This window comes from Ovis aries, chromosome 3 (genome assembly GCF_016772045.2).
Source record: "Ovis aries strain OAR_USU_Benz2616 breed Rambouillet chromosome 3, ARS-UI_Ramb_v3.0, whole genome shotgun sequence".
Classification (NCBI taxonomy): domain Eukaryota; kingdom Metazoa; phylum Chordata; class Mammalia; order Artiodactyla; family Bovidae; genus Ovis; species Ovis aries.
The window spans coordinates 43,015,202-43,038,180 of NC_056056.1; the positions used below are offsets into that span (position 1 = coordinate 43,015,202).

Below are 22,979 nucleotides of genomic sequence, written 5' to 3' on the forward strand. Positions count from 1 at the left end.
TCAAGTAAACCCGATGATTCATGAGAAAAGCAGTCAGTTCAGCTCACAACGGCAGCAGTTATGCACGTTTTCCTCAAGACAGTCATCACTCTTCCATATGAAGCGGAAGTAAAAAGGCTCTGAGAGATACTCTTCCCTTTCCAACTGTGCATTTGTGCAAAGCCCGAGTTTCTTCTACTTCAACCAGAGCAACGCATTACAGCAGATCAAGTGTGGACACAGATAGGCGAATCCAGTTACATGTACATCCATTTCATCACACAAATTGAAAGGTGTGTATTCATGGGTCACAATTTCATTCATTTTTAACTGCTTCATCAAGGACAACCCTACATAAAACTGGCTTTTTTCCTACTGTGTGTGCCAGTGGTGAATCCAGTGGTTTTGGTACTGTTTGGTGCCACTGCCGGACCTTGATTGAGCCTCAGCACAGCAATTTTACCCACTGTTACTTTTGCAGCATTAGCAGGGCTGGCAGCACAATGGAAAAGCAAAAATGCATTAATATATGAAAATAGTTCTGCCCTCCTGAACCCCCTGAAAGGACCTGGGGTTGTAGAGGGAAGGCTCCCAAGAGCCCAAATACCAAACTTTGAGAACATGTTCAAGAATGTTCATTTCAGCATTGTCTTTAAAAGTGACCACTTAGAAATAACCTTGAATGCCCATTAGTATGGAGAATGGCAGAATAATTCTCATATATCATTCTGAGGAATATTACGCAGCCACTAAACAGAGTCCTTTTTTACCTTCCTGTATTTCTGAGACATGAGGAAAAGGCAAACTGAAGACCAGTGTATAGATGTGGCTACATTTAAACAGACTCACACACACAAACTTATGTGAGTACATAAAGAAGCTGCAGGAAGGGAACTAAGGTAGTGCCCATACTGTCAGTGGGCAGCTCTGGAGGTAGAGAGGTGTCGAGGGGACAGACAGAGAGCTGAGCAAGAATGGAACCTTCGTGGACTCCGGTATATTGAACCTTCTGCAGTACGGATTTCTTTTTGAGGCCCTATAGAGTGTAGCCCTCCAGGCTCCTCTGTCCACAGGATTGTCTAGGCAAAAGTACTGGAGTGGGTTGCCATTTCCTTCTCCACTTCACAGGCTGGTAAGGTTTTAAAAAATGGAAGAAAAAAAATAAAGGAACACCAGTGACTATTGCATTTTAATCCAACTAAATGACCACAAGTTTCATAAAATGTATTCTTTGGTTCATCACCTAGAATGTTATTTACTTTCATCACAGATTGTGAAACAGCAAAATAGTATTTGCTGGAAAGGACAAGACAAAGAAATTCTATTAAAAACCTCTCTCCCATCCAAGAGTGCTTATTAGGAACTGTATTTGCGTTTTGTTGCATGTGGTTAGACTTGAATGAAAGCAGGTGCTCTAAAATAAAGCCAACTCTATGAACTCAGGTGAAGATTAATGTAATTTTTTATTGTCAAATGCAACAGATACAGTTCAGAAGACAATAGTATGTACCAGTCTGAGAATGTTAATACCTTCAGATGAGGGGTGAAATACCTTCAACAAGAATATATAATCACTTATTTTTCTCCCCGTGCCTCTCATTGAAAAAGCCATTTTTAAAAGCCTTTCTCAAGTTTTAGTCAAATTCCCAAACTTCGTTTTAGAGGATTAATACCTATTATGCCAAAACTTCACTAAGGGGTTATACCTGTTATGAAGATTACAGCATTTGAATGTTATCATTTTTTCCATTAAAATTACATAGATATATAATGATATAATTTTGTTGAAGAGGATAAAGAGATTTAAGAGGATAAAGAGATGGTATCTGGTCTCCCCCCCATCCCTCCTCCCACATAGTTTAGGTGGCTAAACTTTACTTTTCTAAGAATTTATTACACTTCTCTAGGAAAATGTACCTTTGGAATAATCTTAAACTCAGAAAATGTCAACGAAAGACTGATTTTTTCACCATAAAAATATGGAGAAACTGGAAATGTTTGTTTTTACAAAAAAGTTTATTTTGAGATTTTGCATTGAGACTATTAAATTCTAAAATAGATAACATTTGTTAGCTAAAGCCTTGGTTATTTGGATTTCCCCAATTTGGAATGGGGCTGGGCTGACATTTAATCATTGCGCTATTCTTAGGGGAAAATGGCCATAATAAGCAATTTAATCATAAATAGAACTGTGTTGAGGGGACCATTGTCTTCCTTCAACACAATGGAATAAAGTTAACTGCTTGCAATGCTTGGATAGGCCAGTTTGACTATTATTCTCATCTATTAAGTTAGAGAACATTTATTAGGTAATACTTAATTTCTGTTTGCTTAGATGTATTCTTGAAATTTTATTCATTTAAAGATATTCTCTAATTTTTATTAATTTCACTCTTTCACTTAGTCTGAAACTAATAGTGTCTCATTTCATTAAATGTAGAACTTTGCTGAACAAGATCAAAGCTGGTAAAACTTAGCGAGATCATTTGACATATACACTAATGAAACTATAGAAATAAATATTGGTGATATTTTGGAGCCATCTATGAATAAAGAATGGAGTTTACATTGACATGATTTCAATGCCTCTTTTATTCTATAATACTGAACTCGGATATCTTTGCCGGCAGTAGCACTCTGTACATAGAGGGAGTCATTTTATAAGACATCTTGATCTTTTTACAGTCTAGTTAAAGGAACAAGGCTAAAGCACATGAAACTCTTAGAAAATAATATGAAATCAAGTACTAAGTTGTGAAGGTGATAAAAACTGAAGTAAAAGAGTAAAAAAACATGACACAATATCCTGGTAAGTATGTACAACCCTTTAGGTTTCTCACTGTTCAGTGTTTTCAGAGCGTGTTCGTGTATATGTTCTCAGTGATAATGTTGGTGTTATTTCCGCTTTGGAGATAAAAAGATCAAAGGTCTGAGACAATCTCCTCCAAGTCATAGCCTAGTGAAAAGGCAGTTCTGAGACTAAATTGCTAGAAATTTGGAGAATGTTCTAATAATCCAGATAAAAGGTTTATTAGAGACCATAGATCAGGGTGGTATCAATTGAACCAGTGCTGATACAATATATACTGAAGGGAAAATGAAATGTACTTGGTGTTTAACATAAACAGGGCATAGAGCAAGCAGAAGAGGCAAAAGGAAACCATGGAGATTCAAGCCAGAGAAAATTAACAGAGGTTGGCCTTGCTAGATAAGAAGCTGGCATAGGAAACTAAGGGCAGCGATCTCAGAGCAAGTTAGGTATTTTCTCAGCTTGTTGAATTTGAGGTCACTGAGAAACAGCATTAGGACGGGAGAAGGAGGATTGAGAGTCGTGAATACAAAGGCCCTGAGGGAAAAGCAGTCAACCTAGAATAGGGCAAAGCCCCAAGACTGGGCCTCAGTTTAGAGCCCCTCTCTACCCCACTCCACCCCTCCACCCCCAGCTAGGGGCTGGAGGAAGGAAAATGAATAAAATGTAGAGCATGGTTAAGGAGCAGAGCAATACAGCAAGGACCACCAAGGTGGGCATGTGGGGAGCAGCAAGGAGTGGATGCTCAACAGAGGCAGGCAAAGCCTTCCTCTAAGAAGGCTTCACAGATGCATGAAGGCTGAGGCGGGGGAGCAGTTCATCAGTTGCCATCAAAAACAGTCATTCCTAGTTAGATTTTTGTAACCAGACACCATCGTGACTATTTAAAAAGTAACCCACCTGTGTATTTCAATCCTCCAGGTGGTATTGGAATGCTATGTGAGAAAGGACTTGGTCTACACCAAAGCCAACCCAACCTTTCATCACTGGAAGGTCGACAATAGGAGGTTTGGACTGACTTTCCAAAGCCCTGCTGACGCTCGAGCCTTTGACAGGGGAGTGAGGAAAGCAATCGAAGACCTAATAGAAGGTATCAAATTTATCACTGCATTCTCAGTGGGGCTGTGGGGCTCTTTTTAATCCCAATTGTCTGCTATCACATATTTGTGGATTATTTGCAGGAGGGTTGGGCGCCAGGTTGGTAGAGGCCAAAACTTTAGGAACATCCAAGGAGAAAAATATTCTAAGTGACAGTGCAGTGGAGAAGGAGATGGATTTCAGAATAATGGGTGATTCCAACTGGTTTTTTAGACTGCTCTGGAAAGACAAGTTCTGACATCCATGTAAATGACTTTTTGATGTATTTCACCTTTTCCTGAGAAAATAACTTGGGTGAAACCTGTCTTGGTCCAGAGGTGAAGAATGGATTCTAATGGGCCCAGAAGAGGCTCTAGGCCTTCCCACTGTTATATAATGAGGGCCCAGGGGTACGGCTGCCACTGGAAAGGAGAAGGAATCTGTGACTCCTTAGTCTGTGAGTGAGCAGCTGGTGGACACTGTGTGGCATTTAATCATGGCCTGAAAGGCTCTTGGGCAGTCAGTTCTCAGGGGCTTTTCTAGTGTCCACTGATGCAAACACACAAATTCTCCATTTCGACACATTCAGTTATCAAATCAGAGGTTTCAAGGTGTCATAGACAACCTGTGAACAAAGAAATATCAAGCAAGGCACAGTAAAGTCATATTCAGAATTTGGTTAGATTAATCACAAAAGAATATATATTTCATGTGTATAAGAGAGAAATGTTTTCTAAAGTCATTTTCTTCATTTAGGGGAGAAGAGAAAAGCAGATCTCAAAAGAAAAAAAAAATCTCTTAAAATCATGAGGGAGACAATTCTATCTGGGGTGGACAAAATGAGTAGAAACCAGTGTTTACACCCTACGTCTGACACGATTAGATAATATTTAAAATTTTATTATTAAACATAGCTTTTAAATGTTTAGATGGAAAAAAAATGTTTAGATGAGAAACTAGCTCCTGTATTATTTTCTTTCAATTAATGTATTTATTTGGCTATGTTGTATCTTAGTTGGAGCATGTGAAATCTTTGGTTGCAGCATGTGGGATCTAGTTCCCTTGCCAGGGATCGAACCTGGCCCCCCTGCACTGGGAGCACTCAGTCTTAGCCACTGGGCCATCAGGGAAGCCCACTCCTGTATTACTGAGAGAAGTTTGTACTATGTCCATGTGCTTAATCACTGAAGCCACTCACAAAATTTGGTTCTCTTAATTTTTTCTCATACATTCTACCAGCTCTGTTCTATCAAACTTGCTTTAAACATTGACGGACTAGAGTGACTCAAACAGTAGGGATCTAAGAGTCTCAGAGAGCAATAGGAACTGCACACGTGGTATTATGGGACTTGTTTTTCATCCTGTGAGCCTTCACTGGGAATTTAAATATTTCTCATCCCATTCTGAGCAAGTCTTTTGAGTTCAATTTTATGTAATAGCAAAATACTTTCTAAATGTGCATTTCATAAGGCCTAACCAAGAAAAGGACTTCTGTGGTGGCTCAGACCGTAAAGCGTCTGCCTACAAAGCAGGAGACCCGGGTTTGATCCCTGGGTTGGGAAGATCCCCTGGAGAAGGCAATGGCAACGGCAACCCACTCCAGTATTCTTGCCTGGAAAATCCCATAGACGGAGGAGCATGGTAGGCAACAGTCCAAGAAAAAGGAGATGATACAGACTGAATTTCTCTTTTGGGACTCTGTCACTTATGCAGATTTAAGTATGTTTTCGCTTTTTGGCCATTAACAGGGTTAGTGACTTTAATCCACATAAATGGGGTGCTATTAGAAGGGAAAGGAAGAAGTTACATGACTTGCCTACTGGGATGAAGAAAGAAATGAACAAATAAATCAGTTGAACTGTAAATAACCATTTCATTCCCTGATAGAATAAACTGTGTGTGTGTGTGTGTGTGTTTGTTTGTTTGTTTTCTTTTTGACATTATCCTAAATGTTGACCTGCAAAACTCACTGCCAGTATTGCAAGAAAAAAGCCTTTATGCCCAGGTACCAGTTTAGAAGGTGGCTTCTCCCACAGTCTGGGGTTTATAGTGTCTAAATTTCAGAAGAGGAGGCGACCATACTAGCTCTTTAGTTCACGTGAATCCCTTTGTGGGTAAATGAAGAGCCCAGAGCTCTAAGTCCACTGTCACAGTGCGATGGTGGCAGGTCTAACCTGGGGTCCTCCGTCCAGTGCCTAGTGGCCGGGGGGTCCTTGGGAGCCACGGGTAGGCTCTCTGAGCACCACCTCCTCGGCGCCTCTCTGCGTGCTTGTTCTCTACTGATCAGTGAGGACGTTTGAGGGATTGATTTGGGAACAACAGTAAGCAAAGTTCATTTAGGGAACATGCTGGCTTGAATCAATGAAAGAAGAGCAAGTTAAAAGGACTTCCCTAGTGATACAGTGGTTGAGAATGTGCCCGATAATGCAAGGGACACAGGTTCGATCTCGGGTCCAGGAAGATCCCCATGCCGTGGAGCATCTGAGCCCAAGCACCACAACTGCTGAAGCCCACGCACCTAGAGTCTGCCGCGCAGGAAGAGCCACCACAGTGAGAAGCCCGTGCATCGCAACAAAGAAAAAGCCCCTGCTCGCTGCAGCTAGAGAAAGTCCACATGTAAAAAAGACCCAGTGCAGCCATAAATGAATAAATAAATTATATTTAAAAATTAAAGCATTTAATTCCCAAGTAACATTTCTGCTGGTGATCCACATATGAAAGGAGTAGGATGTGGTTTCTTTAAATGATTGACTTTGACTTATCCTCTTTGGAAACTTTTTTTTGTGGTTTTTGTGTCTTTTTTAGGCTCAACAACATCATCTTCCACCATCCACAATGAGGCTGAGCTTGGTGATGATGACGTTTTTACAGTAAGTTCCCATGGTCTTTTGCTTTCCACATGAATTGGTGAATAATCAGAGGTTCTGTTTAAGGGCATGAGAGACACTTGGCAATTTGGCATTTGCTGTTGCTGTTGGGATGTTGTCAGGGAGATCTCTGTCTTATCATAATTTCGCTGCCCTGGATTTGCTCTAGCCCCTCATGTTCCCATGATGCTACAAGACATATGGTATCCGCTCTCCTGGAGCTGTCCAAGGCACTCTCCCAGTCTTCCTTCACATTTAGGGTGAACAGCCATCCTGGTTTGCCTGGGACTGTCCTAATTTTAGCACTGAAAGTTCTTAGTCCCACAAAAGACATACTTCAATCCCCGGCACGCTGGGACAACTGGCACCCTACTCTTGGAGTCTTCCACTAACCACCTCCCTGGCATGGAGGGGGCAGGGGAGCAGCCTTCCTGATGAGTGATTAAACATCTGATAAGAGTCCTGAAGGCTGAGTTGAGGTTAGGGCCAAATGTACTGAGGCAGGAAATGGCTTGGATATTTTGACATAGCTGGCGTTAATGGAATGTAACTGGAGACTAAATGATTTCTCAGCTTGCCCCTTCCCTAAAATTCTATGCTTCTAGAAGTTAGACAGTTCAGAGTGCACCTGCCATGTGCTTGGTGCAGTGAGGAACTGCAGGGCAGCATTTATTTCAGAGTCTGGGCCTTGACACAAAGGAGGAAATACATTAAAATTGTAACCTAGGATACACATCCAGTAGATACCCCCAAACCAGATCATATTTCATGCCCTGCATTCTGATTTTTCCCTCTTCTTTTTTATTTTCTTCTGTTTCATTATTAAACTTTTCAAGCACACAGGAAAATTTAAAGACTAGTACAGCGAAAGCCTGTGTACTCCGTATCTAGAGTCAGCAGTGATAACATTTTACCCTGTTTGCCTTATCTCTGCATGTGTCAGCTTGCACACAGGTATTTTTTCTGTTGATCCAATTGAAAGGAAGTTGCCTCTAAATACTTGAGCATACATCTCTTAAAAAATAAGATATTCTCCTACACAACATCATTACTGGACCTAAGAAAACTAACAGGAATTTCATAATATCCTCTAATAGTTCCCCAATAATTCCTTAGTTGTCTTTTATAAGCTGTTTTTTTTTTTTAATTTAGTATTTTAAATATTAGTTGCAACCCTGTAAATGTGATTCCTGACCCATTCATCCTGCAACTAGTGATTTGAAAAATGCAACTCTGGGAAGACAGAGGTGGGTGAACCCGGCTCCATCCCTCATGGAGGTAACCGGATGGTTTGGACAGGGAGGATATGGCCCTGTGAGAGGCTTAGAAACTGGCACAGACTGTTAAATCCTCTGGCCCAGGATGGGGCCTGGGGGTCAGAGAAGACCCCTGGGAGCTGAGGCTGGACTTTGGCGGTGTTGGAACAGGGTTTGGAAAGGGGCTTCGGGGCAGAGGGTGAAGGCGACAACGTGGTGAGTTGCCTAAGCATTGCACACCCCCCTGAGCCCCTGACATGAGCAGAGAGTGCTTGTCGGTGGCAGTTTGGGGGTGAGTGTCAGGAAGTGAACTCAGTTGTGCCTCCGTGGAGCGGCTGATGTGATGCACTCTGAGCAGGCTTCCTATAGTGCTCCAAGCAGATCCTCTCAACAGTTGGCATGTTGCTTACATCTGTTCCTTTGTCACGTTTGAGAGACAAACAACAGCAGGCGGGTTAAAAGGTGGCTTCCTGTGCTCCAGAGCAACGCTGTCATCCACAGCTGCTTCCCAGCTACCTGCCAGCATGATTTATGGAAGCGGGAGCGGGCGAGAGGGACTGGGGCCATAGAAGCCGGCATCCCTGCTGGCTTTGTCCTTTAATCCACAGGGAATCGATGTGCTGTTCTGGGTAATGCTGAACGCCTGGAAGGACGTGTAGGAACTGCCCTGCTGTTTCCAGGCACTTGGAAACTCACAGCGGGAGAAGCACGGCTTCATTGTATTCCCTGTGGGCCCTACCGTACACAGTCCTTACCTTCATTCCACTTGTTTATACACAGGGGCCTCTTAATAACAGTACCTCACTTCCCCAAGACAAGCCCAGCCATGAGGCCAGTGACCATTAGCAACATCCCATGAAAGGATGGGAGGGTCGTCAGGGGCTGACGCACCAGGTTTCCTGTTTGTTCACAAGTTCCCTGTCATGAGACTTTTTGTCCTAAGAAGTCAGGGATGTCTCTAAAAGCTGCAGCCGTGGAAGTGAGCAGCCAGGTTAACTCCTATAGAGTCTACGGCTTCCCAAGGTTTGTTGCATTCTAAAACTGATATCGGTAAGACAGATGATTAGGACTTTGAACTCATTTAGAAAGAGTATAAATGGTGATAGACCCTCTAACAACTTATGATGAGCCGGAAGGAGAATTTCTAAGGGAATAGTGTGTATAGGAGAAAACCTTCAGAGGCATAACTTAGGAACCAGGAGGAGATCTGTTTGTGCTGCTGGAGCCAAGGGTTCCCTCTATTTCAAGGCATTCCTTGGGACCAGAAGGAAAATAGGACACTGAACAACACATGGATGCATGTTATATGTTGGAGGATGACGTGGAGGAGAGGGTAACCCCAAATCCCTCCGGTGGAGAAGTTGTTGGGCTTGGATGCTCAAAAAGCATGGGCTGTCTCTGCTCACAGTTTCCTGACTCCCAGCCCCTAAACCAGCCTGTCTTCTCAGGATGGTAGAACCATGTTGCAAGTCCTCCACGTGAAATTAGCATCCAGCTCAGCATGTGTGCACATGCGTGCAGACCCACACGTAACTACCCATGCGTTGCTAGTTGCCTTTACAGTCCTCCCACGCCCCTCCTGCCACCAGCCTGGTGTGTGTCCACATCTTTGCCGACGGAGCCACCACCAGAGACTCCAGATTAGCGACTGCTCTGGTTTTCTGGGTCTTGGACTATTTATCCATCCATGTGTCTTACTGTTTCACCCTCAACCAATTGTTTTCTCTTCTTTCAAATCCTATAGCATTCTTGTTTATCCCTCTCTTGCTACTTAAAAGCCTGCTTCTTTTTAGACTTTCACATTTTATCTGCTGAACAAGTGACTTTACTTCGCTCAAAGCAGGTTATTCATCATTATAGTCCTGCAACCCTATAAAGCTTGGCTGTATAGGTGCTCGATAAATGGGTGATCTGAACCCCAATATACTGTATACAATCACAGGGTTTCATATTTTATTCATTGTTGTTATTCAGTCGCTAAGTCATGTCCAGCACTTTGCAACCACATGGACTGCAGCACATCAGACTTCTCTGACTTCACTGTCTCCAAGAGTTTGCTCAAACTCATGTCCATTGAGTCAGTAATACTATCTAACCATTTCATCCTCTGCCAACCCCTTCTCCTCTTGCCTTCAGTCTTTCCCAATATCAAGGAAAGAGTCGGCTTTCAAAAAGCATCAGCCTGTGCTTTTTGAGAACCCAAGCCCAACAACTTCTCCACCAGGGGGGTTTGGGGTTGCCCCCTCCTCCATATCATCCTCCAACATACAACATGCATCTGTGTGTTCCAATGAGTTGGCTCTTTGCATCCGGTGGCCAAAGTGTTCATTGGCTTGTTATCCTGCATAGTTAGTCATTTCAGTCGTGTCCAACTCATTGCAACCCCATGGACTATAGCCTGCCAGGCTCCTCTGTCCATAGCATTTCCCAGGCAATACTGGAGTGGGTTGCCATTTCAAGTGGTGGTTTTGAGGGATTCTCAGTAGCTTTATGTCATATTTTTCTTGCCGCGTTTTCTGTTGTGTCCACAGCTAGGAGGTGAGGTTCTTGAGCGTCATCACCCAGTCTCACCCTTTGGCTGTTAATGCTCCTTGTCACCTCCCATCCAGCCCCGTCATCTCTCCTCCCTGACAGACCTCAGTTACTGTGATCCATCCAGGTGAACAGAAATACCTAGCTGGCCAGGCATTAAATGGATTGAGGGGGTGGGGCATGGATTCCAATGCCTGAGTCACATGATGCAGATTTATGAGTCATGCAAAGAATATAAAGCAGTGACAACAAAGGCTAGCAGTCTGCAGTGGGCGTTTGGAGGCATCGCCGAGAGTCAGCATACTCCTCTCCATGCCCCTGGCAGACGGCTTTCTCTCTTCAGAGCCAGGGATCCTTGAGAGGGACGGCATGGAAAGACCCTCAGTTCTGTTCCCTCTCATTGCTTTTGTCTTGTGAGGGAGACGTGCTCTAGTGTATCTTGTGGAGAAGGCCCCCATGAACTCGAGAGATGAGCAGTATGGTGCCTTGGAGGGGCCATGCTGATTTGCCCCCCCCCCCTGGGGCTGATTACCCAGATCCCTTCAGTTGAAGCCTCTGGGGCCAGAGGGTTTGGAGCCCTTGGGGAAGGGGCTCAACAGAGATGGGGAGAGAATGAGTAGAAAAAAATGGACTGTATAGAACTAGAGAGGCTCTGGGTTTTGTGGCCATTTAATAAACAATTTTCTAAATTCTTATTTTGTAGGCTTTGGTCCATTGAAACCTGGTGGTTTATTTACTGCCACAGAGCTCTAAAATCACTTCTGAATGTTATTAGCATCTTCATAGCTAGACAAGGAGAATTTTAATACGATCTTGGGAGAATGCAGCTGCAGGGTACACGGACTTCCAGAGCAGGCTCACTGAGAATCTGTGGTCAAGTGCTGTCAGTGCTTCAGCTGTCATTGTGCTGAGTGGCTGGATTCTGGCTCTAAAGCTGGGGGATTAGGGAAATATTTGCTTTATAGAAAGATGCTTGGGGGGTGTATGAAATAGCTAAGTCCTCATCTTCCATAATAAGAAGGTCTTAAATAATATCTAAATCTTCAAATCAAGAATGAGAATAAGATGGCATTGAAAAGATAGAGAGAAATGCAAGAAGAACCAACCACAAGAACTGGGTTTATTTCTCTGGGGCGTGAGAAGCTATCTCACTTGCCTCACTTGGAGAGGGGCAAAATTGCTATTTGAGATATTAAATGATACACATGTACTGATTTTTTAAAATTTATCTTTAATTGGAGGATAATTGCTTTATAACATCATGAATCAGCCAAAAGTATACATATGTCCCTTCCCTCCTGAACCTCCCTCCCACCCCTCTGGGCTGTCACTGGCATTGGCTTGAGCCCCTGTGTTAGTTACACAGCAACTTCCCCCTCACTCTCTGTTTCACATATGGTGATGTATGTTTCAATTCTACTCTCTGAATTCATCCCACCCTCTCCTCTCCCCACTGTGCCCACAAGTCTGTTCTCTATGTCTCTGTATGTTCTCCTGCTTTTTAAATAGGTTCATCAGTACCATATATCTAGATTCCATATATATGCGTTAATATACAATAGTTGTTTTTCTCTTTCTGACTTACTTCACTCTATATAACAGGCTCTAGGTTCATCCACCTCACTTTAACTGACTCAAATGTGTTCCTGTTTATGGCTGAGTAATGTTCCATCGTCTATACGTACTACAGCCTCTTCACCCATTCGTCTGTCGATGGACATGTAGGTTGCTTCTGTGTCCTAGCTATTGTAAACAGTGCTGCAGTGAACACTGGGGTACGTGTGTCTTTCTCAGTTATTGTTTTCTCAGGGTGTATGCTGAGAGGTGGGATTCCTGGGTCATATGGTAGTTTTATTATTAGTTTTTTAAGGAATTGCCATAGTAGCTGTATCAATTCACATTCCCATCAATGGTACAAAAAGGTCCACTTTTCTCCACACCCTCTCCAGCATTTATTGTTTGTAGGTTTTTTGATGATGGCCGTTCTGAGACTTTTTAAAAAGGAAAATGAGAGGGAGTTTTCTCAGAAAAGGGGTGGGGGGGGGGGCATGTAGTCAAGGGAGAAGGGGGAATCCAGTAATCCTGATTAGCTACAGAAGCCCTGATTTCCCCTCTGGGGGCTAAAGGAACTGAAGATACACAGCAGAGGTTGAGTTCTGTGCTCTCAGTGTTCCGCTCCTCCCAACTGTTTTTTCTGCCTTGTGTTAGGAAGCAGTGTGTCCTAATGACACGTGAAAAGTAGGAGAACTGATGCGAGTTAGCTGGAAACGTTTGACTTGCGGGGAGGCAAGAACAGCTGTAGTCATGCCAGCTCCTCAGAATTCTAGGTCTTGGAATTGAAAGGGATCTTGAGTTCACATCAGACAAGTCAGCCTCCTTCCTTCTGGCAGACAGAGTAAGATTGGCCTCGTTTTATAGACACAGTCGTGGAAGCCGCTCCGTGTCAGATGGAGGACTTGCCTGAGATGCCGCAGGTAGTTCACAGCAGAGGAGCAGTGAGCACCAGCTCCTCAGCGTTCCCATTCATCACTACCATTTTTCTCTTCCTCTGTTGAATAATTATATTCATGGTTTTTCAGCTGTCCTATTTTTTTATACATCATCCTTATACAAGAGTTAAGTTTTAGGGTTCTCTTGGACCTGAGTTGGAAAGGGGAGAAGAGATGAGAGAATAAATATGTGACCGGTGCCCCGTGTGGCACATCCAGATGACAGACTTGAAGCCTGAGCTGGTGTTACAGCCCCAAAGTCCCCAGAACAGCAATAGGAAGGCATACCCTAAAACAGGTTTAGGTTTATTCTCCCACCTCAGTACAGCTGCTGGATTGGGGCAGCCCTTCTCCACAGGGATTCCTCACGCTTCACAGCATCTGTCCTCTGTAATGAATTACCTTCTCTTCTCTGCAGCTGGAATAGCACTAACTGTGTACGGTCCTTTGCATCATTGGGAAGAGTCATTCACAGCATCTTGTTTGGGTTGGAATTCTCTCCTAGAACCCAGTTAAGACAGGCTGGTTATATTTGTAGTGTCTCATTGTCCTTTAATTTCTCAGGTAGGCAGTCCTCCTTCGTGTAGGAAAAATGTCTTTTACAGCATCATCAGCTTTTAGCCATGTGTTTGCCGAGACTGGAAAATGTAGTTCTTCCTTGTGCCCTATGCTTGAACTGGTCACATCCTGTTTATCACCAGCTACATCTGATTACTTTCTGGCTATTCAGAGCACTTGCTCCTAATGACATCTCCAACCCCTCCTGCCCACCCCAGGTGTTTCTAAAGCATGACTAGAACAAGTAGTTGAAACCAAAATGTGAAGCGGCAGGGTTTTTTTTGTTTGTTTGTTTGTTTGTTTGTCCTAGGTGAGCTTTGGAGTCTGCAAATTGTGGTTATTTTCATTCTTGATTAAGTAGAAAAAATAAATTTGTGGAATTTAGTAAATGTCAAGCTTTTACTTAACAGAAGCAGGAGAGTGCAGAATGCCACAGAACTTTCCTTTTCTCAAGTTTGTTTTCCACCTAATCCATCCCCAGCACACATGAAATCCAAAGGCAAATCTACCAATTTTTAATTGGTTTGTTTTCTGTTTTTCTAAGGGGATTTTGAGGGGGTTAGTTATTTAACTTCTAAGTTTTTTCTTTGCACTGGGTCTTCATTGCTGCACTTGGGCTTTCTCTAGTTGCAACTAGGGGACTCCTTTTCCTTGTAGCGCTCCAGCTTCTCATTGCAGTGGCTTCTCTTGTTGCAGAGCACGGGCTCTAGGTGCACAGGCTTCGGTAGTTGCAGCTCAAGGGTTCAGTAGTTGCGGCGCATGGGCTTAGCTGCTCCGCACGTGGAATCTTCCCAGACCAGGGATAGAACCTGTGTCTCCTGCATTGGCAGGCAGATTCCTATCCACCGTACCACCAGGAAAGTCCAGAAAGGGTATATGTGATTCCTGCTTAGGCAGAGTTCAGAGGCTGGGGTTCTAAACATTTTTGGCACTTCATTTCTGCAGATAAAGTCACCAAGACTTGAAGAAGTGAATTTCTTGTTCACTTCTTGTACCCAGCTCCATCTTTTGTTCACCTAGAATGCAAACTCCAGATCTCCTTGCTACCTTTCAGAGAATGTTGAGAAAGGGAAATATTTACTCAATAAGTTTCAGTAGATTTCACATATATGAAATATACCATATTCTCATCATTGCCAAAAAGCCACCTAAATGATGGACTTTTCAACTAGTGCGTTGGCGCCAAACCTCAGCTGACTGTTCAGTGTGATTCGGGGTTCTGCTATGCCCTCCTGGGAGCCCCAGTCTCATTTTAGAAGATCAGTTGATCAAAAGTGTTGTTGCTACCCTTGGGACTAAGGGGCTAGGATAGAGTGGGGTAGGGAGAGAATAAGTAAAAGAGAAAATAGGTTGCAAATGTAAATTAATTCTACAAAGTTTAACTAGTAAAACTAATCTATGGTGGTGTCTTAAGAAAAGCAAAAATGTTTTGGGGGGAAAAACAGCTATGCTTTGTGCCTGACAGCAGGGAACAGCGTCCCATAAATGCTGCTGGCTGAGACCCAGCCCTGCATAGGGTGGCATGGAAATTCTCAGAAGACAGATGAGAGCTGCTTTATCTTCTGAATGCCAATAATTATCAAGCTCACATTGCATAGTAAGATGAGGATCTTTTATTCAACATGTAATACCTAAAGTGGCTAAATTAAAGCATTTAAATGTCTAAGGCTCAAAAGCTTTGAAATGCTCTCAATTTCAGGCAGGGCAGAGGCATTTTGCTAGTCCACCAGCTTGTGTCTTTCTTTGTTTACACATGTACCATCTCATCTGTTTAAGCTGTGAATAGTAATATACTACTATTTCCATTTTATTAATTGATGCAGAGTACATGCTCAAGGTTACCCAAAACCCACTTCCTGCTCACAGCCCTGCCAGTGAAACTAAGCTGTGGGTTTGAGAGTCCTTTCCTTTCATGTCAATATTTTACCTAACTTCAAAATTTAGAAACATAAAACTTCTTTTTTAATGTGTGGGAGTTTTGGTTTTGTTGTTTTTGTTTCACAATTGACAAATGCCCACTTCTTCCTCTGGATCCTGGATGGGATAACGTCTTAGAGTCTAGGACAGGGTCATCTCCTCTCCCCCAGCCAGCTGCCCCTCTCAGACCCACACTGGCTGCTAGCTAGCCCGGTTTCCTGCTCTACTTGCCTCTTCGAAAGAGAACACCTCTGGGACCAGTGTAAGCCCTGAGGACAGGTGAGCCAGTGCTACCTGTTCCCAAAGACCTGTTGACAGAATGGGGGACGTTCTGTTTACCAGAGGGGAAAAGGATTGACCATAGATAGGCCTGCCATTCTAGCTACTGAGTGGAAAGGCTTGCTTTGTTCAACCCCAGATCACCTGAGCTAGCAGCCTCCTGACACCCGCACCCATCCACTTCACTGTCTCCTGAGAGGCAATAACTGCCCAGAGTTCCATGTGATCAGTGCCGCCTCCCCGTCCAAGGTGGAGACGGTGAAGAATCTGCCAGCAATGCAGGAGATCAGGGTTCAGTCCCTGGGTTGGGAAGACCCTCTGGAGAAGGGAACGGCTACCCACTCCAATATTCTTACCTGGAGAATTCCAGGGACAGAGGAGCCTGGCAGGCTAGAGTCTATGAGGGGTTGCAAAGGTTCGTTCACGACTGAGCTACTAACACTTTCACACTTTCACTTTCAAATGCTCATGTGTATAAATAAAATGGAAACCCTTGCAATAGGAAGAATACTGAATATTGCTTTGGTGGCATCAGTGGCTGAACTATATTTTGGTGGTAAGCTGCAATAAAAATAACACAAATTGTGGTCATAACTACAAGTTAGCCATCTTTAAAAATTCAAAATATCTGGAATTCCCTGGCGATCCAGTGGTTAGGATTCTGCGCTTACATTGCAGAGGGCCCAGGTTCAGTCCCTGGTCAGGGAACTAAGATCCCTCAAGCCAGGAGGCCAAAAAAATAAATAAATAAATCATCTATAAGACAGGGCAGAGTCCTACTTTTATTAATCTGAATCAGTCCTGCAGCTTTTCTTTCCCCTGTGGCAATGACTTCTTATTTTTTCACTGAGGTGTAGTTGACACACATCCTGTGGCTCTTCATCAACTAAGCAACAGTCTTAGCCAGACTCTCCTGTAACGTTCTGAAGAGGAAGGCAGAAGGATCACACATACAATTTTCAGAGCTCAAAGAAACCTTAGAGATCATCCAGGGCAACTCCTTACTTTACACCCGAGGACAGAGGCCCCCAGAGCTTCAACAACTATCCCGAGACATAGTCCTCACCTGGCCTGGAGTCAAGGTTTCCCAGTTCTCTCCGAGAAGAGCTATTTTTGCTTAACGTTTCTGTATGATTCCTGGATGATGCAGATTGGCTCCTTAAGCAGTGTCTTCACTTTATTTTCTGTGCCTTATTCAAAACACATAGGCCTGTCACCCTCCAGAAGCAGCTGCTCGGAGCAGGCTCGGCTCTGCCTGCTGTGTGTTCGCAACAGCTCACGTGCTCCTGAGGACACAGGGAGGATGAGGAGGCTGGACTTGTGTGCTTGCCTCTCTGGGGGTAGCATTCCTCCCATTCGTCTCCATCCCCAAGAGGGAGAAGAAAATGAATGGTTGCCAGCCTTCCAGTGTTTCTGCTACCAGTGTGGACTTGGTCAGGCTGGTCGCATCTCTTTTTATTATTTGGAGGTTCCCGGCACCCAGTGTTTCATGTCTGTACCCTCTGACTCTTGCTTCCACCTCCCTTCCCTTTCTTTTCTCAGCCTCCTGTGTTTCCTTATTAAAGTCTTGTCTTACTGCCTTGTTAGAGGGCTTCAGAACCAGGCCACGCAAAGCATATTACTCAAAATACATGTTTTTCTATAACCATAGAAAAATTTGAAAATGTAGTCAAAGGTATACCCCTTGAAAGGAGGACTAAATTTAGGTGGTTAAAAAACATAACTCCCATACATAAAATAGATAAGCAAGAAGGATGTACTTTGTAGCACAAGGAACCATATTCAGTATTTTTTGATAACCTAGAATGGAAAATAATCTGACAAAATATATATGTGTCTGAATCACTTTGCTGTACACCTGAAACTAACACAATATTGTAATTCAACTATACTTCAATTATTTTTAAAAAAGAAACAACTCCCCAAAGTATAGAAAACGGTGGAACACTGCCTAGCTCAGTTTGCAGGACTAGCATACCCTGCTGTAAAAATGGGCAAGAATTCAAGTAGAGAAAAACCGGAGTCAAACTCACTTATGAATGTAGATGTAAAGTTTTAAAGCAAAATGTTACCAAATCACATCAAATATTTGTAAAACAAATTTAATGAAAGACCAGTAAAGTAGATATCCCAGGCATGCAAAGATGGTTAATATTTAAAAAGCTTAACTGTTTGATTCATACATTAATGAAACAAAGGTGAAAGACCGTAATCATCTCAATAGACACAGAAGAACCATCTGGTTACCTCCAGTATTTTTCGGTGACAATCCATAGCAATCTGGTCTTCCCCAGTGGCTCAACGATAAAGAATCCACCTGCCAGTGCAGGGAGACACAGGTTCGGTCCCTGGGTTGAAAAGAGAATTCCATGGACAGAGGGGTCTGGTGGGCTACAGTCCATGGGGTCACAAAGAGTTGGACACAGCTGAGCACACACACTTTGTAATCTAGAATACAAAGAGACTTTGGAACTTTATAGCCACTCCAGTTATCTGGAAAGGTTATGTACGACAGAGAATTGTTAGAAGTTGTCCCATCAAAGTCAAGTTCAAGACAGCAAGAGCCATTCTGTTTTTCCACATCATGCTGGAAAGCTTGGCAAAGATACAATAAACAAGAAGTTACAAATAATGGAAAGAAAACCAGACTGTCTTTTGTGGGTGATAGGAATTTGCTTAGAAAAACCCAGAGAATCACTGGATAAAACACTTGAACTTTATAAGGAGTTAAGCAAGGGGACCGGATCACAGGATCAGTAACTTTTTTATAAAATCAATAGTAACTGTTTCAAAATGAAAATGATTAATCTCATTTTGTTTTTATAGTTACCCTGAGGACAGTTTTAGCTCCATTTTACAGATGTGAAAACTGGAGTTAGAGGTCACCTTGTCCAAAATCAGACAACTTACAATTAGCAGAGAATTGATTCAAATCTAGTCTGCCTGGATTGAGACCGTGATATTTAGCATTATGACATTGCCTTGCATTTCTGTTGTTCGGTGCTTCCTATTAGGTTACAGGCCTCTTAATCGGACATCTCTTTAATAGCAGGCATTGACAGTGAGCTGGAGTCACACCCAGACCCAGAGGCAAGGTTTTCTGGCAGCATACATGGAGGTAACAGTGGTTGTGCTCACACTTTCATGTCGCACGGGACCTCCCACAAGTAGGCGGCACCCCATGGCAGTGTCTGGCCTTGTTCACAGTGGGTGACATCAAAGGCTGTCTCTGACTGCTCTCTCTGACTCAGGAAGCCTGCACCGAAGCCAGCGCACTAAGCATTCTGAGGTCCCCAAGCACAGAGGACCTCTGCTTTTGTTCTTCTCGAGCTCACACCTACAGCACTTCAGAGATTTCCCCCGCCCCACCAAGAAGGCGAGTTGAAAACGGCAGCCAGTATTTCCAGGTTGAAGGTGAAGCTCTCGGATTAGTAGGTGGGTGGGTGTCGTGAGCTTGTGCGCACAAGTGGCAGGCATGTTCTAGAATCTTGTTTGTTGAGGTGCATATGTGTACAGTCCAGTGACTGCTTTTTTCCGCAAGCAGAGAACGGGGGCATTCATCCAGAGGTGTGTATGGTGAAAGGTTTTCCCTCTTGCCTCTTCTTGGAAATACCCTAATAATACATTCCTTTTGCTGGTAGACACTTGCCTCTTGACAAGATTTATCTGATATCACAGATATGCAATAAGCCTCAGCTTCCGCCGGAGCCTCTTCTGCATGCTTTAGCCTAGAGCAGTCGGGCAAGGGAGGCAGTGCACTGATAGCCCGCCTCAGCCTTCTGGCCTCCCTGCTCCTCTGTAGAGGTTTGTCATCAGATTAGGAGATGTCGAAAGGCCTTTCTCAGTCTCACGTTCTCTGAATTGTCAGAAAATGGTCCAGGAAACTTTGCACTTGACTCTGCAATGGGGAGAGGCTGGTCCAGGCTGGGGAGGAAGGCTGGGAGCGTCAGAAGGGGGCGTCTGATTGGCTGAGGATGACTAGGAAGTACCGGGTGTGCCTCATTTCTCAGAATGACTTTCTATACATTGTTAACCTGGACACAGGTCACAGAAAACAGGGTGGATTGGGGTAAACAGATGACTAACACCGAGGTGACTGTGATGTGTGAACTGGGTTTCTGAGAACTAAATGCCAAGTGCATATTACAGTGTTTAATGCTGAAGTAGCTTCTAACCTAAGATGTGACTGTCACATGGGTACTGGATAAGAGTTTAACCCTTGGATTTGAATCATACAGAAGGGCCCTTATCTACTCATTCAGTAAGTATTTACTGAGATCTGTAGAAACCTTTGTATTCTGAGACACCACCCCTTCCCACCTGGGTCTGTATAAATCAGGGCACATCATCTTACTTGGTAGAGTTGTACTTGTGTTAATCTCACCAAGATGAACACAGAGCAGGTGGCTCTTCTGGGCTTGATAAGCCGCAGTGTGCTGCAAGGAGATCCCACTGGGCTTGGCGGACGGGGCGTGCGTTTCAGTCCCGCTCTGCCAATGGTGGCTTGCCATAGTTGGCAGGATCCTGAATTTCTTCAGGTGTCTGTGTTCCTGTGTATGACGTGGAGACGATATTTTACCTGCACTGGTGGATTCACGTGTACAGTGCCTGGCACATCATAAGCCTTCACATAGTATGAGACTGTGAAGGATTGTATGCTTTGTTGTACTGTCAGTTTGCAACCACGCATGTGTTAAAGAGGGCGGCAGTACCTCCAAAGACATAAGGAAAGAGGGTGGGTGAGAGTTAGAGGACGGACCTGAATTTGAACGGAAGTAAAAATTCTGTGTGTCTCGGTTTGGTCTCTTTCAGTTTCTGGGATTTGAGGGGTAAGTAGCAACTCTTTCCTATCACGGTTCTAAACCAATTGAGAAAAAAAAGTGAAGAGACCCTTTATTACTGATGATGTGAGTCCCAGCTTACATCTGCAGGAAGTGGACATCCCAGGACTGGACCCTGAGATTAGACAGACCTGCCCTACCAGGCGCACGTGCGCTGGGTCTCCATACCCTCCCCACAGTGGGTGGGCCCTCAACCTTCCAAGTAGACCACACAATCCCAAGAAAGGTTGCCAGCACATGCTATTTGCCAGTTGGGTGGCTCCCAAGAGGCAGAGGAGAGAAGTAGCAGGCTCTGAACACCCTGTTCCACTCTACCTGCTGTGGAGAGGATTGAAAGGGACGAGAGAGAGGCCAGGAATGTGGTGCAGGTAGAAGGCTGCCACAGAGAAGGAATCGGCAGTGGCAAAAAGAAAGTGCACCCAACGGATGAGCCCCATCATTCTGGGTTAAATCACCAAAGGGAATTGGCCCCTCTCTATGGGACATCCTAGGGTGGATCAGGATTCAGGCTTGGCTGGATCCAGAAGTTCAAGTGGTATCTGTGGGATCCTTCTTCCCTTGGTTTTTTGCTTCACTCCATCCTCAGGTTCTTTATTTCCCTGCACCTTCACCAGGATTCCAGGCTTACAGGACCCTTAGCTCTTAACTAGATAAGAGACAAGCCTCTTCTCTGACCTGTCCATCAGAAGTCTCTCAGGATTGCCTCAGGGAGAAGTGTGTGTCCATATCTGAATTAGCCACAAGATTGTGGGATTGGAAACAGGCATCACCCCCGCATCACACAAACCAAATAGAATTAAAAATCCAGGAGGGCTGGGTTTCCAAAAGCATGCTGCACATGTCCACCAAGCTTTAAAAATTAATGTCAGTTGTGCTGCCTAGAGGAAATACAGGTGTCTTTTCTTTTTTGGCCACACTGTACTGCGTGTGGGATCTTAGTTCCCCGACCAGGGATCAAACCCACACCCCCTGCAGCAGAAGCACAGAGTCTTAACCACTGAACCACCAGAGAAGTCCCTGAGTGTTTTTTCTTTTTCCTGAATACTTGTACTCCTATTTTCCTGAGCATTTATTACTTTATAAGTGAACGTAGTGGAGGGGCGGAGAATAACTCTCATAAGTCTATTTGTTTTAACCTTGCCTTGCCCTGGAAAAGATCGATGACAGTAACGAAAAACAGTAAAATAAAAGGATATAAATAAGCATATGGGGTAAGGGGGATATAAGAATGAGAAGCAAGCAACGACTAAGGAGTTTCTAGATATCTATCAGAAATAGGACACCTCAATATCAAGGAAAATCTTTTCATTTGTGAAAAAAAAAAGAAAAGAAAAGAAGAAGGGTCCATTACTCTAAGGAAGAAGGTAGAGTGGAATGAGGATAGGATTCGCATGGGCCCTGGTTTTCAAGGCAATTGCCCCAGCTGCATTTGACAAAGCCTTTTATGAGCGTGTGGCTGCTGGGCCCCAACGTTGTGGAAAGCGACCATAAACCTAGAATCACCTGGGGGTGTAAAGCACCCGAGGTGTTCTGAGACACAATGGGGCCTGGGCTCTGCCCACAGCCACAGTCTATTCTGATACCTGATCACCTTCCTAAGACCTTCATGGAGGCTCCAATCTGAACTCATCACCTCTACTGGGAAAACAGCTCTATTCTCACCCTCCAGAGACAGTGACCCTCAGGCTTGCCTCCAAGCCAAAGATTACAAAATTTTTTCCTGGAAAGCCAGTACCCATGATACCCCTGAGGTATCCTTATCTTTGAGACTTTCCCAGGCTGGGCTTAACCCCACAAAGAAACATATGGGTTTGATTTTTTGCTTGTTAGCATTTCCTCTGCTTGACCAAGGACCTCAACCAGGGCCACAAACAGTGGCCGTTCTTGATCAAACTGGAGCACACCCGCGAGTGGCCTGGTGTGGCAAGCCCTGCCCCAGAGCCGGTCGCTGCTCCCACAGTTGAGAAAACAAACCCAGCTTTCCAGGGGCTGGGGGCTGGGTTTCTCTGCCCGTCGTATTAAGACAACCTGGCCCTTCAGGGGTCCTCCTGCCTCCCACGGCCAGGATAAACTCAAGATTTCGGGAAGTCCAGCAAGACGCCACACGTGGGGGTAGACGGTGTGTTAGTTTGGGGGCGGACTTGGTTTTTGTTTTTAATTAACTCGTGGTTACCTCCTTCTACACAGACAGCTACAGACAGTTCTTCTAATTCGTCTCAGAAGAGGGAACAACCTACTCGCACAATCTCCTCCCCCACATCCTGTGAGCACCGGAAGGTTTATACCCTGGGTCACCTCCACGACCCATACCCCACGGACCACTATCACCTCGAGCAGGTGAGCTGGGATCCTGTTCCTTGGCAGTCACAGGGGTG

General features: G+C 44.2%; 1 protein-coding gene across 3 annotated transcripts in view; it reads left to right on the forward strand.

Annotated features, from left to right (window-relative positions):
• SPRED2 (sprouty related EVH1 domain containing 2) overlaps positions 1-22,979 on the forward strand; it is a 119,908-nt gene that overhangs the window by 91,349 nt on the left and 5,580 nt on the right. For all 3 annotated transcript variants that reach the window (XM_042245981.2, XM_027966690.3, XM_042245982.2), the window contains 3 exons: positions 3,710-3,878; positions 6,671-6,735; positions 22,792-22,941. In XM_042245981.2, coding sequence (XP_042101915.1) covers positions 3,710-3,878; positions 6,671-6,735; positions 22,792-22,941 — 384 coding nt within the window. The remainder of the gene's footprint in view (positions 1-3,709; positions 3,879-6,670; positions 6,736-22,791; positions 22,942-22,979) is intronic.